The sequence below is a fragment of the Equus caballus genome, chromosome 10, assembly GCF_041296265.1.
Source record: "Equus caballus isolate H_3958 breed thoroughbred chromosome 10, TB-T2T, whole genome shotgun sequence".
In the NCBI taxonomy this organism is placed as follows: Eukaryota; Metazoa; Chordata; class Mammalia; order Perissodactyla; family Equidae; genus Equus; species Equus caballus.
In genome coordinates, this window is record NC_091693.1 from 63,906,001 (window position 1) to 63,919,462 (window position 13,462).

The 13,462-nt window shown below is 36.2% G+C and overlaps 1 protein-coding gene across 16 annotated transcripts in view; it reads right to left on the bottom strand.

Moving 5' to 3' along the window:
• Window positions 1-13,462, bottom strand: part of ATG5 (autophagy related 5) — a 122,118-nt gene that overhangs the window by 83,165 nt on the left and 25,491 nt on the right. For 14 of the 16 annotated variants that reach the window (XM_070223607.1, XM_001503938.5, XM_070223614.1 and 11 more), the window contains one exon: window positions 12,774-12,852. The exons of the other annotated variants lie outside the window; for them this stretch is intronic. In XM_070223607.1, the coding sequence (XP_070079708.1) occupies window positions 12,774-12,852 (79 nt within the window). The remainder of the gene's footprint in view (window positions 1-12,773; window positions 12,853-13,462) is intronic. 16 annotated transcript variants of the gene reach the window in all.

The window sequence follows — 13,462 nt, forward strand, 5'->3', positions numbered from 1 at the left end:
TTGTTGTAAGCCCTCACCAAACATCTAACCTTTGACTATCTTCCTTGAAGCAGTCATCCTCGAGTCTGTGTTACCATACTTCTCATTTTCCTCTTACCTTTTCTGAATCTCATTTGCAAGAGCCTATTCCTGAGCCATTCCTTAAATGTTGGTATTTTTCAAGTTTCTGGCCTAGGACCTCTTTGCTTTTTTCATTCCATATACTCACCTTAAATAAGCTTACCTACATTCATAACATGTGTGGACTAATGACTCTCAGTATCTGTCTCCAGCCAAGATCCTTCTCATGACCTTAGGATCCACACATCCATTAAATCTAGTAGATATGCCTGGTAGGCATATGAAACTCAACAAATCCAAAAGTAAACAAATGATTTCCCCTCCACCCCTGACTCCTCCTTCTCCCCATCTCCCACATCCAATCAAGTTCTGTTCAGTCTACATCCTACATAGACCTGAATCCATTCACTTTTAACATTTCCAGCGTCACTTTCCTAGTACAAACTAACAATTATCTGACATTTCTGAGAAACCTTGTACCTGGGTCCCATGCCCAAAGTCTTATCCATTTAATGCATTTTTCACATTTGGAGTCACAGTGATCTTCTTAAAATGTAAATCTGATCTTCTCACTCAGCTGTTCTGTTGTAGTTTTAGCATAAAATCAAGTTTCTTCTAAAGCCTTCAAGATTTCAAATGACATTTCTCTGCTAACCTCTCCAGCATAATCTCTCACTCCCACTTTACATACTCCATTCTCTTTCCCTTTTCCCACACACACATTCTCTGCTCCAGTGATCTTAAATATCTGTCATGTGCTCAAACATGCTTTCAGTCATACTCTCTCATTTCTGTGCTTTGCACAAACTATTTCCTCTGCCTGGAACACTCTCACTCCCTGCCTATCACTTGACCGCTTAGATGCCTACCCCCAAAAAATCCCCTGCAATCATCAGGTTCAGTTTCAACATCACACCCTCCAGGAAACTTCTCTTACTCTCCCAGTCTAGGCTAAGTTCACAAAGTCCATACACTTGACTCTATAACATTTATATTCTTATGTCACACTACTCTTAAAGCTCCATAAGGCAGAGACCATGACTGTTCTCACCTCTCTGTCCCCTCTCAATAAACTTTTTAAAATAAATCAACTTTATTGGGATATGATTCATGTATAGTGACATGCAGAACTTTTAAGTGTATAGTTAGGTGAATTTTGACACTGCATAACTGTCAACCCAAACAAGATATCGAATATTACCATCACTCTCAAAAAGTTCTTGTGCCCTTTGCAATCAGTTCCTTCATTTTGACCCTAGCTAATCACTGATCTGCCTTACAAGACTAGTTTGGCCTGTAATACAGTTGCATAAACAGAATTATACAATAAACAGTATTGTGTAACTAGCATCCTTCACTTAGCATAATGCTTTTGAGATATGTTACTGCCTGTATCAGCATTTAGTTCCTTTGTTGCTGAGTAGTATACTGCAGAATGAATTCACCACAATCTGTGAATCCAAAAGCCTGTTAGTAGACATTAAGATTGTATCCAAATATTGGTTATTATTAAGAAAGCTGCTATGAACATTAGTGTATAAGTATTTTGTGAACATATGCTTTCATTTTTCTTGGGTATATAGCTTAAAACAGAAATGCTGGGTCATAGATCAAGTTCATGTTTAACCTTATTTAAAAACTGCTAAATTGTTCTCCAAGGTGACTGTAATTGTACACTCCCACCAGCAATGTATGAGAGTTCTGGTTACTCGTTGTCCTCAAACTTGGTACTGTCAGTCTTAATTTTAGTCATTTTAGTGAGTGTGAAGCGCTATCTCATTGTGGTTTTAACATACATTTCCCTGATGACTAAAGACATGGAGTACCTTTTTATGTCTTAATTGGTTATTCACATATCAACACACACCCCCATATATAAACCGTCTATTCAAGTCTTTTGGGTTTGTTCCAAAGCAAATGATATATTAAGGGAACAATCTGAGCAAAGAGAATTTCATGTTTACTTATGTAAATATTGTCCACAAGAAATACTAAGTGAACACAGAAAACGGCACTCAGTTAAACTGAACTGCAAGGGAATACACAAAACACATATACCTCAAAACTGGACCCAGTACCTCAATTCACATTAAGCTACACTCACCCTTATCCGATGTTACAATTTTGTCTCATTTCAGGTAACCTTCCTTCCATCACATTACAATAACCGACAAGCTGTAAATCCTTCTGATGGTCATTTCTATAACCAAATTTCCGGTCTTTTTTCAATGTAAAGTGCCATATTTATTGTGGTATTTATGTATTTCTTAACCATTTAACATGTAAGACTGTGCTTTTATTAGGTTCCCATCTTTTTTGTCACTAATGAAGTTTTTGGGTTTTGTGCCCCTAACCCATTTTCCCCCTAAGTCCTGTGATTTTTAACACCTCATGGAGCTTTTTAGGAATACATATTTTGTAGTAGAGCAAAACTACTCTTGTAGAAGTGGTGGGAGCAGACATCTTTGCCTTTTTCCTGATCTTAGAGTGAAACATTCAATAAACCACCATTTAGCATGATTTTAGCTGTAGCCTTTCATATTTACTCTTTGTCATATTGAGGAAATTCCCTTCTATTCCTAAGCTTGCTAAGTGTTTTGATGATAAATGGCTAGTGAATTTTGTCAAAAGCTTTTTCTGCATCTATTTATCTCACAGTATGATTTTTCCACTTTTTTATGTTGATGTGCTGAATTACATTGATTCATTGATATTTCAAAGTTGAATCATCCTTGTATTTCTGAGATAATCTCAATGCAATCATGGTATACTGTCCTTTATATATATAGCTGGGTTCTATTTGCTAGTATCTTCTTGAGAGTATTTGCATCTATATTCATGAGGGATATTGGTCTGCAATTTTCTTTTAATATCTGCATATCAGAATTATTCAGGCTTATAAAACAAATTTGGAAGTATTCTCTCATTTTCTAGAAAAAGTCTTTAAAAATTGATAGTATTTATTCCTTTAATATTTGATAGAATTCACCAAAAGAAACTACCTAGGCAAGGAATTTTACTTTGTCAGTTTTTTAAAATTACAAATCCAACTTCTTCAAACACTAACGGGCTATTCATTATTCATATCTGCTACTTCTTGTGTCAGTTTTGGTAAATTTTATTTTCATTGAATTTGTCAAATTTGCTGGCATGAAGTTGTTCATAGTATTTCCTACTGTCCTTTTAATGGCTATAGGATCTACAGTAATATCCCATTTCCCATTCCAGATATCAGTAAACTGTTTTTTCCTATTACAGAAAGTTTTAAATTCCCTCTAAGTACTGCTTTGGGTGAATTCCACAAACTTCAATATGTTGTGTTTCCATTATCATTTAGTATGAGATATTTTTAAATTTCCCTTGTGACTTCTTCTTTGACTCATATCTACCTGAAGATTTACTGGCCCCATCCTTTAGACAATTTTGGTCATATATTTTACTTATACAGACATTATTAACCCTTCCTTAAAATTATATTATTCTTGCCTTAAAGAGTCATTTCTCTTTTAAAGAAATTAAAAGAGGTAATCTTTTATATTTACTATTTCTGGTGCTCTTCATTCCTGCCTGTAGCTTCTTTCAGTGCTTTAAGATGTCATTTCGGGGCTGGCCCCGTGGCCGAGTGGTTAAGTTCGCGCGCTCCGCTGCAGGCGGCCCAGTGTTTCGTTGGTTCGAATCCTGGGCGCGGACATGGCACTGCTCATCAGACCACGCTGAGGCAGCGTCCCACATGCCACAACTAGAAGGATCCACAACGAAGAATATACAACTATGTACTGGGGGGCTTTGGGGAGAAAAAGGAAAAAATAAAATCTTTAAAAAAAAAAAAAAAAAAAAAAAAAAAAAAAAAAAAAGATCCACAACTTAATCAGATCTGCAAACAACTTAAAAAAAAAAAAAAAAAAGATGTCATTTCATCATCTTCTGATCTCCACTGTTTGAAAAGGAGCCAGTCATCATTCACCTCACTGTTCTCTTTTATGTCATGTGTCATTTTTCTGTGGCTGCTTTCAAGATTTTCTAATTATAACTAGTTTTCAGCAATTTTATTAGAATGTGCCTAAGTGTGGTTTTCTATATATTTCTTTGCTTGGGGTTTGCTGAGCTTCTCTGACACAGAGTTTGATGTTTTCTCCTCTAAATTTGGAAAATTATTAATCATTATTTCTTTAACTGAGATATAATTCATATACAATTCACTTAAAAGTCACCATTTTAAACAGTACAATTCAATGGTATTTAGTATATTCACAAGGTTGTGCAGCCAACACTATCTTAATTATGTAATATTTTCATCACTCCAGAAAGAAATCTTGTTACCCATAAGCAGTTGCTCCCCATTCTACCCTCCCTCTAGCCCTTTAAAACCACTAATCAACTTTGTCTCTATGAATTTGCATATTCTGAACATTTCATATAAATGAATCATACAGTATGCAGCCTTCTGCATCCACCTTCTTTCATTCAGCATAATATTTCAAGGTTCTTCTATGTTGCAGCATGTATCAGTACTTCATTCCTTTTCAAGGCCAAATTATATTCCATTGTATGGATATACATTGTTTATCCATTCGTTAGCTGATGAGCATTTGCACTGCTTCCATTTTTTGGCTATTATGACTAATGCTGCTATGTACAGGTTTTTGGGTGAACATACGTTTTCAATTCTCTTGGGTATATAACTACAGGTGGAATTGGTGGGTCATATGACAAGTCTACGTTTCATCATTTGAGGAACTGCCAGACTACTCTCCAAAGTGGCTGCATCATTTTACATTCCCAATAGTAACATTTAACATATGAGAACACCAATCAGTCCACACACTCTCCAACATCTGCTACTATCCAACTTTTTGATTATAGCTATCTTAGTGAGCATGAAGGAGTAAATCACTGGGGTCTTTCTTCCCATTTCCCTCATGACTAACTATGCTGAGCATCTTTTCATATGCTTACTTGGCCATCTATATATCTTCTTTGGAGAAATATCTACTCAAATCCTTTGCCCATTTTTAGTTCGGTTATTTACCTTTTTATTATTGAGTTCTAAGAGTTTTAAAAAATATATTCTGGATACTAGACCCTTAGTAGACATATGATTTTGCAAATATTTTCTCCTATTCCATGGGTTGTCTTTTCATTTCCTTTGAACAATGAAAGTTTTTCATTTTGATCAAGTCCAATTTATCTATTTTTTTCTTTGGTGGCTTGTGCTTTATGTGTCATACCTAAGAAATCACTGCCTAACCCAAGGTCACAAAATTTACTCCTTTTTTATTCTTAGAAAAAAATTATAATTTCAGCTCTTACATTTAGGTCTTTGATCCATTCCTACTTATGTTTTACAGGGGTCAATTTTACTCTTTTCCATGCGGGTATCCAGTTGTCCACCACCACCTGCTGAAAAACTATACTTTCCCTCACTCAATTGTCTTGGCACCCACATGGAAAATCAATTGTCCATAAATACATGTATTTATATCTGGACTCTCACTTCCAGTCCATTGATCTGTATGTCTATCCTTATGCCGGTACCACACAATTTTAGTTACTGTAGCTTTGAAGGCAAGAAATGTGAGTCTAACCAGTACTTCTTAAAAATATTTATTTCTGACCCATTCCTTCTTTCCTCTCCTTCTAGGACTCCATTTACATGTATGTTAGACCGCTTGATATTATTCTAGAGGTCACTGGAACTCTGTCCTCCCCCTACCCCCAATTTTCTTCTCTCAGTTCTTCACAGTGGATGATTTTTATGGATCTGTCGTCAAGCCCACAGAACCATTCTTGTGCCATCTTCAATTTACTGTTAAGCCCATGCAGTGAATCTTTCATTTCAGATATTGTTCTTTTCAATTCTAGAATTTTGTGATCTTACTTTAAGTCACGAGAGTTAAGTCATTAGGATTTTTAATAATTGCTTTAATTCATTTTTTGGCTAATTCCAAATGTGTGTTATCTCAGGGTCAGTTTCTACCAGCAGCATTTTTTTCCCCTTGATATGGTGAAAGTTTCCTGCTTACTTATATGTCTAGTAACAACTGATTGTATTCCAGACATTGTGAATACAGTTTAAGTAAAGATACTGCTTTTCTTGTTGAGTTTTGTTCTGCATGGTGCCTTTCCTTGATCCTAAAAAGGCTTAATTTTAGGCTGTAATGGGGCAGATCCAGAATAATCCTTACTCTATAAAAGGAGTTGGCAAACTTTCTCTGTAAAGGACTAGAGGGTAAATATATTATTAGACTTGTGTGCCATACAATGGCAAGTGCTCAACTCTGCTGTGGTGGCCCAAAAGTAATACATAAAGCTTTTAGCATGGATGGCTACATTTCAATACAACTTTATTTATGATCACTAGAATTTATATTCCACATAATTTTTACGTCGCAAAATATTCTTCTGATTTTTTTTCAGCCACTAAAAAATATAAAAACCATCCTTAGATCACAGGTCATAGAAAAACAATGAGTGGACCAGATCTGGCACACAGGCCATAATATGCCAACCCTGCTGAGGTAGGATTCTTACTCCTCCTATAGCACGGCCTTTCTGGTCTCAGAAAAATGCCCAGTATATTAACTAGATCTCTCTCTGCACTCTGGATGGGCTGGAATCCAAACTTCCAGGCTTCATGGGACTTTTCCCACTCTTAACCCCCCTAAAATGCACTCTCTAGTACGCCTTGAGGAATATCACCTATGCGTGCAGCCTAGCCCTCAAGCCAAGTATCCTTGTGGAACTCACATTTATACTTCCAGTCTCTCCTCGCCAATACCCAGTCTAGCAAGTTCCAGCTGCTTCAGCAACCCAGAACTCCAGTACTTGCATCCTCAGCTCAGTAGAACTTCTTTGCTCTGCTTTGCCATATTCAGGAAATTGCCCTGAAGCAGAGATGGGCTGAATGTGTGGCTCACCTTGTTCATTCTCTTTCTCTCTAATGTCCAGTGCCTCACAACACCTCTACTTCCTATATTTTGTCCAGTTTTATAGCTGTTTATGACTGAAGAAAAAATCCAGTGCAGTTACTCTGTCACAGCTGAAAGCAGATGTTAACCTCAATGAATATTTGATAAATAAATTAATGACTGAACAAATTATATTTCATAAAGTTTTAAGTACACATGATCTTCTATCATCTCCACTTCCTCATGTTCACAACCTTCTGTAACCTCTTCCCCATGGAGTGTGCACAGGACCTTGGTTTGTATTTAACCAGAAGAATGTGGCAAAAGTTATGGGATGGTACTCCCATGATTAAGTCACGTTATATGGAACTGCAGTCTTGCTAACAGACTAGCACTAGAGAGTCTTTTTTGTTGACTCAATGAAGAAAGCTGCTATAATGGGGAAGTCCACATGGCAAGGAACTTCAAGCAGCCTATAGGTGCTGAGTGAGGCCTCTAGATGACAGCCAATAAGATAGGGCCTACAGTCCTAAAATCACAAAGAAACGAATTCTGCCAGCAACCTGAGTGGGCTTAGAAGCAGATTCTTAAGTTTCTAGGTAAGATTGCAGTCCAGCCAACACCTTGACTGCAGCCTTGTGAGACCCTAGGGAGAAGATCCAGATAAGCCTGACCCACAGAAACTGAGAAACAATAAATGTGTTGTTTTCAGCTGCTACATACGTGGTGATCTGTCACAAGGCAATGGATAACTAATATAACGTGCTATTGATAGATACTACAAAATAGCCATCAATATTAAGAGCTGGGAAGTATAGGCAGTAGAAGCATGGGAGAGACCATGAAGTGCACTCAAGAACAAGGAAAGCTACCTCAGACCTAAGTCATCAACACACAGTGGAAGAAGCAGAGATACGGTCAATTATCTCAGGGAGACATAGTGGCTCTTGGCCTAGCAAGAAACAACGTGTCCATCAGAAAAGGTGAGTGGTCTTAAGTATACAAGTAGACTTAAAGAACAGTCAGGACCAGTGGCAGGGTGTTTTTAAGCACCACAGGAAGGACTGAGTACCTTGGTCTCTAACTGTGTCTAGCCACAATTATTCAGCAGTGCTTTGCACAGAGGCACTTACCTTAATGCTGACCCTATTTTGCCTAGCAAATGTGAGTTCTTACCCCTAATAATGACTGTCAAAATTCAAATTTCTGCTCTTATCAAAACCAAAATACACCAATTTAGCAACATGTTATCAGGAGAGAAAGAAAGAAAAGCAGCAAGTTATTGTTCGTTTTGTTTACTCTATTAAACTTTATTTAGCATATGCAATAGAACTAAGCATTTTAAAGAGCCTGCCACCCTCACTTGATATTACTAAATTTTCAGATCACACTAACTTCCCTTTTAAAACATTCCACACACTTTAAGCAATCTTTTGATTACAATGCAGCTTTGCAAGCGGCATGCTGATGAAAATAATGGAAAAAAATCAGAGGAAAAAACGACAGAGACAGAGAAATAAAGCAAAGGTAGCAAAATGTTAATAGCTGCCAAATCCAGGTGAAAGGAATGAGTGTTTACTGGACACAACTCCCAACTTTTCTCACATAGGTTTAAATTTTTCAAAATAAAAAAATGAGGAAAGAGAAATAAGATAATTTTCTCAGTAGGCTAATCAAGTTTAGGAATCAAAAATGTCCCTGAAGCTAATTAGAAAAGCCTGAAGAAGATACCATTTTTACTCCTGTTTTGGTAAAGAGAGAAAGAAAGCAAAGCCAATGTTCAAATCTACACGTTTACAATCACATAATATTTCTCTCTCAGCATTCAACAAATATATAAAATTCCTACAAAAACATTTATTTTCTGAATCATCCTTACCTCCTTCTGGTTCTGTACACAATATTATGAACTTTTAAATCTGCAGTGTTCTCTAAACTCTTGTTATTCAGCATGTCGTCTGGTGGACAACAGCATCCCATTACCTATAAACTTGTTAAAAATGCAGAACCTCTGCCCTCAAGCCAAACCTACAGAATCAGATTAAAGCTTGAAAAGCACTGCTCTAGACATTAAAATTCATTTACTATAAACAGAAATCTACTCAAATACCAAGCATCAAAGTCAGTTAAAAATTAGAGAAAATACGTCCATTTGAAAATTTTTAACAGGTTTCCCCCCACCAAGAATTCAGTCTAAACTACAAACTGACCCAAAAGTGTTTGGGGGGTGTGTGGCTGGGGGGTGTCTTGGAGACTTCAGTATTGCACAAAATTTAATCAAAACAATTAATATCTTTTAAAACAATCCTAAAAGAAATAAATTCCAAGCAGTGTGGTTAAAACACAAACATCATTTGACATACTCAATACAACAACACAAAAGATAAACACTGACACATCAACTGACATAAAGTTGCTACTCAATAAATTCAATCTCTGCTGATGATAAACTGTTTTCTAGAAACTTAAAAAAAACCCTGCTTCCTCACTCTAAAAGCATTGCTTTTGTACCTGCAATTTTAACGCTTACTCAGTTCCATTATAATCAAGCAAAAGTCATAAGGTAGTACAACAGAGGTGGGCCTACATCGATCAGCGTGGAGACGACCTTTGACGTAAGCAAGGTCTTAATATAACCCTAACTAAAGGGAATTTAGTATATAGAAAGAAATCTAGGGGCTGGCTCTGTGGCCCAGTGGTTAAGTTCGCGCGCTCCGCTGCGGCGGCCCAGGGTTCGGATCCTGGGCAAGGACATGGCACCGCTCATCAGGCCACGTTGAGGTGGCATCCCACATCCCACAACTAGAACGACCTGCAACTAAGATATACAACTATGTATGGGGGGTTGGGACGATAAAGCAGGAAAAAAAAAAAAAAAGAAGATTGGCAACAGTTGTTAGCTCAGGTGCCAATCTTTAACCAAAGAAAAAAAGAAAGAAAGAAATCCAGGCAATAATTTTCCTCCAATATGGGCCAGGGTCAGAAAGAGTAGGCGCGCTGGATAGAAACACATTGGTAACCTGAACAAATTTAAATTTAAACACCCTTTATAATTTCCTTATTAGCTCTAAGATTCTGTTTTCTATTTGATTTCTCTGACAAACTTTCCATCTGGGAAAAAATGTATGACCTACTAAGGACTCCAACGAGAAATCCAGTTAAAAACAACAAGAATAAACCCATTACATGTTAAAGTAAAAATCATATTTTCATGAAAAATAACTATTTTCCAGAACAACAACAAAAATTTAGGAGGAAGATGGGCATTGTTTTAGTTATGTAAATGTCTTTAATGTCTGGCTTAATAGAAAATAGATGGATTATCTTATTTGCTTCTACATTCAATATTCTACAATGTTTTGGTTAAAATACATAAATATCCAGGCTTACAAAAATACGTAGTTGGAAAAAGTAGTAGTAGCTTAATAGCCTTTTCAGATTTCTGGATATTCTTCTTTGATACTATACCAAATTCCGTAAGTACAGTTTATTATAACATTAATGTGAAATCTGAAACCATATCAATGAACATTTCATACTCTTACAGGAAAATTCCTGATTCTAACCTTGCACTTTGGATGGATCTTTTACACATGCATGACTTTGCAACCTCACGCACTGGTCATGTGGAAAATATTTGTTTACTGAGTTAATGTAGGTTTTCCCCAAATGTTAACACATTTCATTATATAAAATTTCTTAAGAATCAGATTTCTTAACATGATCACCAATCTCATCAGAAAATTCTTTAAGAATAAGAAAGCTGTCAAGCTCATGGTGACAGATATGTGTTTTCCAAAATTCTAATTTTCCCTTAAAAGTTCAAATTTTATCATTGGCAACAAATACCGTCAGTTGTTTTCCTTATAATGAGAGGCTCACTTTGTTTATTTTCAAGAAACTGTCTGACAAATACCCAAGTCTAAACAACCGCAGTTTGCCTGTCAGTCACTCTTTCAAATAAAAGATGTTGTGTCATGAAAAAGTGACTCATTCAGGTTGCAACTCAAACAAAGGCACAAGAGCTTTTCCTTAAGAGAACTATCATATTTGGCATACAGTAAAAGTGTTTTATGTGTACTTTCAATTTCATCACATGGGAGACTAAAAAGACATGTACTTAAGAGTCAAGGTTAATAATAATTAATAATTAGTACTGTTTCATCCAGAAGAGCCTTAGTGAAACTGGTATTCCTTTTACCGCAAGCACGTGGCAGTGAAGAATATAAGGATCACTAGCACAGTTTGATGTACTGCCTTGCTTTGTGCTAAGGTGCCAAAAGTTTTACCCATCATCACTTTTGCAGATCAGTACAAAGGTAAACATAGTGGAAAGGGGAAATAGCATCTTAATATTATTATAGAAATAGATTTGACCTCATGGATCCCTTAAAAGGATTTCGGGAATCCCCATGGTTCCACAGACCACTTTGAAAACCATTACACTATACCAATCATAACAGATTGTAAGCCTTTCCTATCATTATTACAATCTATCAACTCATTCAATCAATAATTACAGAAGGCTTAGTATGTAGTGCCTGCTAGGTACCATAAAGTCTCTGAGTGTCTCTGTGTTATTCACTCATGTAACCGAGCCCCTAGAACAGTGCCTGGCTGGCACATAGCAGGCTCTCAATATTCGTTGTATGAATAAATAAATGGGTAACTATGATATATTTCAACCTAGATTTCAAAATCTTTTAGAGTGCATTACACACACACCCACACACACAAGTAATCTAATTATTGGAAGTATTTTTCAACATGACAGGAAACACTTGTTAGGCAATATGGAACCTCTACCCTTACTACGCTTGGAGTAGTTTTACCGTCATACCATTCTAAACTTAAATTATTATATGTACAGACAGTCCTTGCTTTGCATGGGAACTGAAACTCACGCATATTAGAACCATATCCTCACTCTGTATGGTTCTGTGGTAACTAAAATCTGTGGTAACGTGGTACTCTGCAAAGCACATTAGTGCAAATGATAGGGAAATAAACACCAATGACCCACATACTCTATTTCAGTAAAATAGGAAGGACAGCATCTTAGGAAGAATGGGTGAGCAGCCTTTGGGCAGTGACGGTGAAAGAGTGTCCCTTATGGGAAAGCAAATCAGACACCTAAGTGACTTTTCAAACTGTTAACATACCTCCCTCCCACTACCCACCATGATTTGAGAACTACTGCCTAGTGATCAACTAATAAATGTGTTTCGATCCTTCAGTGGTATTTGAGAATTGCTTGGGGGTTGGAGGATGGAGAATCAAGTTGGTTAGGGGGAAAGAGGGATCAGTAACTTTGGAAAATATGGAGACAAAATTAGATTACAATAAATCTAGCCTGGCTTTTAAAACTACAGGAATTAATATTTCCTGAACTTCTATCTCCTAATCCTTTTCTGAATTCAATCAAAATAGCCTTAGACTTATGAAGCAGTATTAGACTACCCCCTCCCCACTCCCACATCCACATCTACAGTTAGGATTTTGCTCTTCCTATTTGAGATTTTTTTTTACATCATTATAAATATCCAAAAATATTATAAATTATAAACATAGTGTATTCAGTTCCAACAAAAAATAAGCATTTATACATGAAATGTTTTAATGGTTCTGCCAAGGGTTAGGAAGAAATTGGAAGGTATTTTACAGACAAACACTAATGGAAGCTTAGCAATTAAAAAGTATCATGGGAAAAGCAATAAACAACTTCACTTAAAAAAAAATTCTACTCTAAGTCTACTCACTAAGTACCACAAGTGGGACAAATGGGAAATGCTATTTAAACTATACCTTAAAATGTACTGTGATGTTCCAAGGAAGAGCTGAACTTGATGCAAGAAGATCAAATAGCAAACCAATTGGATAATGCCTAAAAATGAAAGATATGTTTTAAGAAAAGAAAGAATAAATATTTAAAGTTATAACTACAACTCCAAAATAAATTTGTAGCACATGTTTTAACATCAAATATCAGGGGTCTTTAACTACAAATCACAGGAGGGTAACATTTTATGCAATGACTTCCCTGGGCTACTATGCTATAGTTTCCAGGCATCAGGTGGTTGTTCCTCTAACCACTTCATTCCCCAGGGAAGCCTCAATATACATAATAGGATTGTCCTAAGTCATCTTTTATCAGCCATGAGCACTGTTACATCACAGTACTGCAGTATCTAATTATCATTCCAGTATTGGTATTGGGCAGGCAGTTTTTTAAAGTTTATTTAAATATATGTTTCAATGTTTAAAACAACTTAAAATTCTAAGCACTGAGAAGAGCACCTGAAGAATACAAGCACCTATTTTGTGGTTATTACTAATAACATTATAGCATATAAATTCCCAGTCTTGTATTTATGCGTACATATCTAAATACAGATTAGGCTTATCCTTTACAAACTGCTATAATTTGCTTTTTTCATATAACGACATGTCAACATTTTCCAAAGTCACTGAATATTCTTCTGCAACCTAAAGTT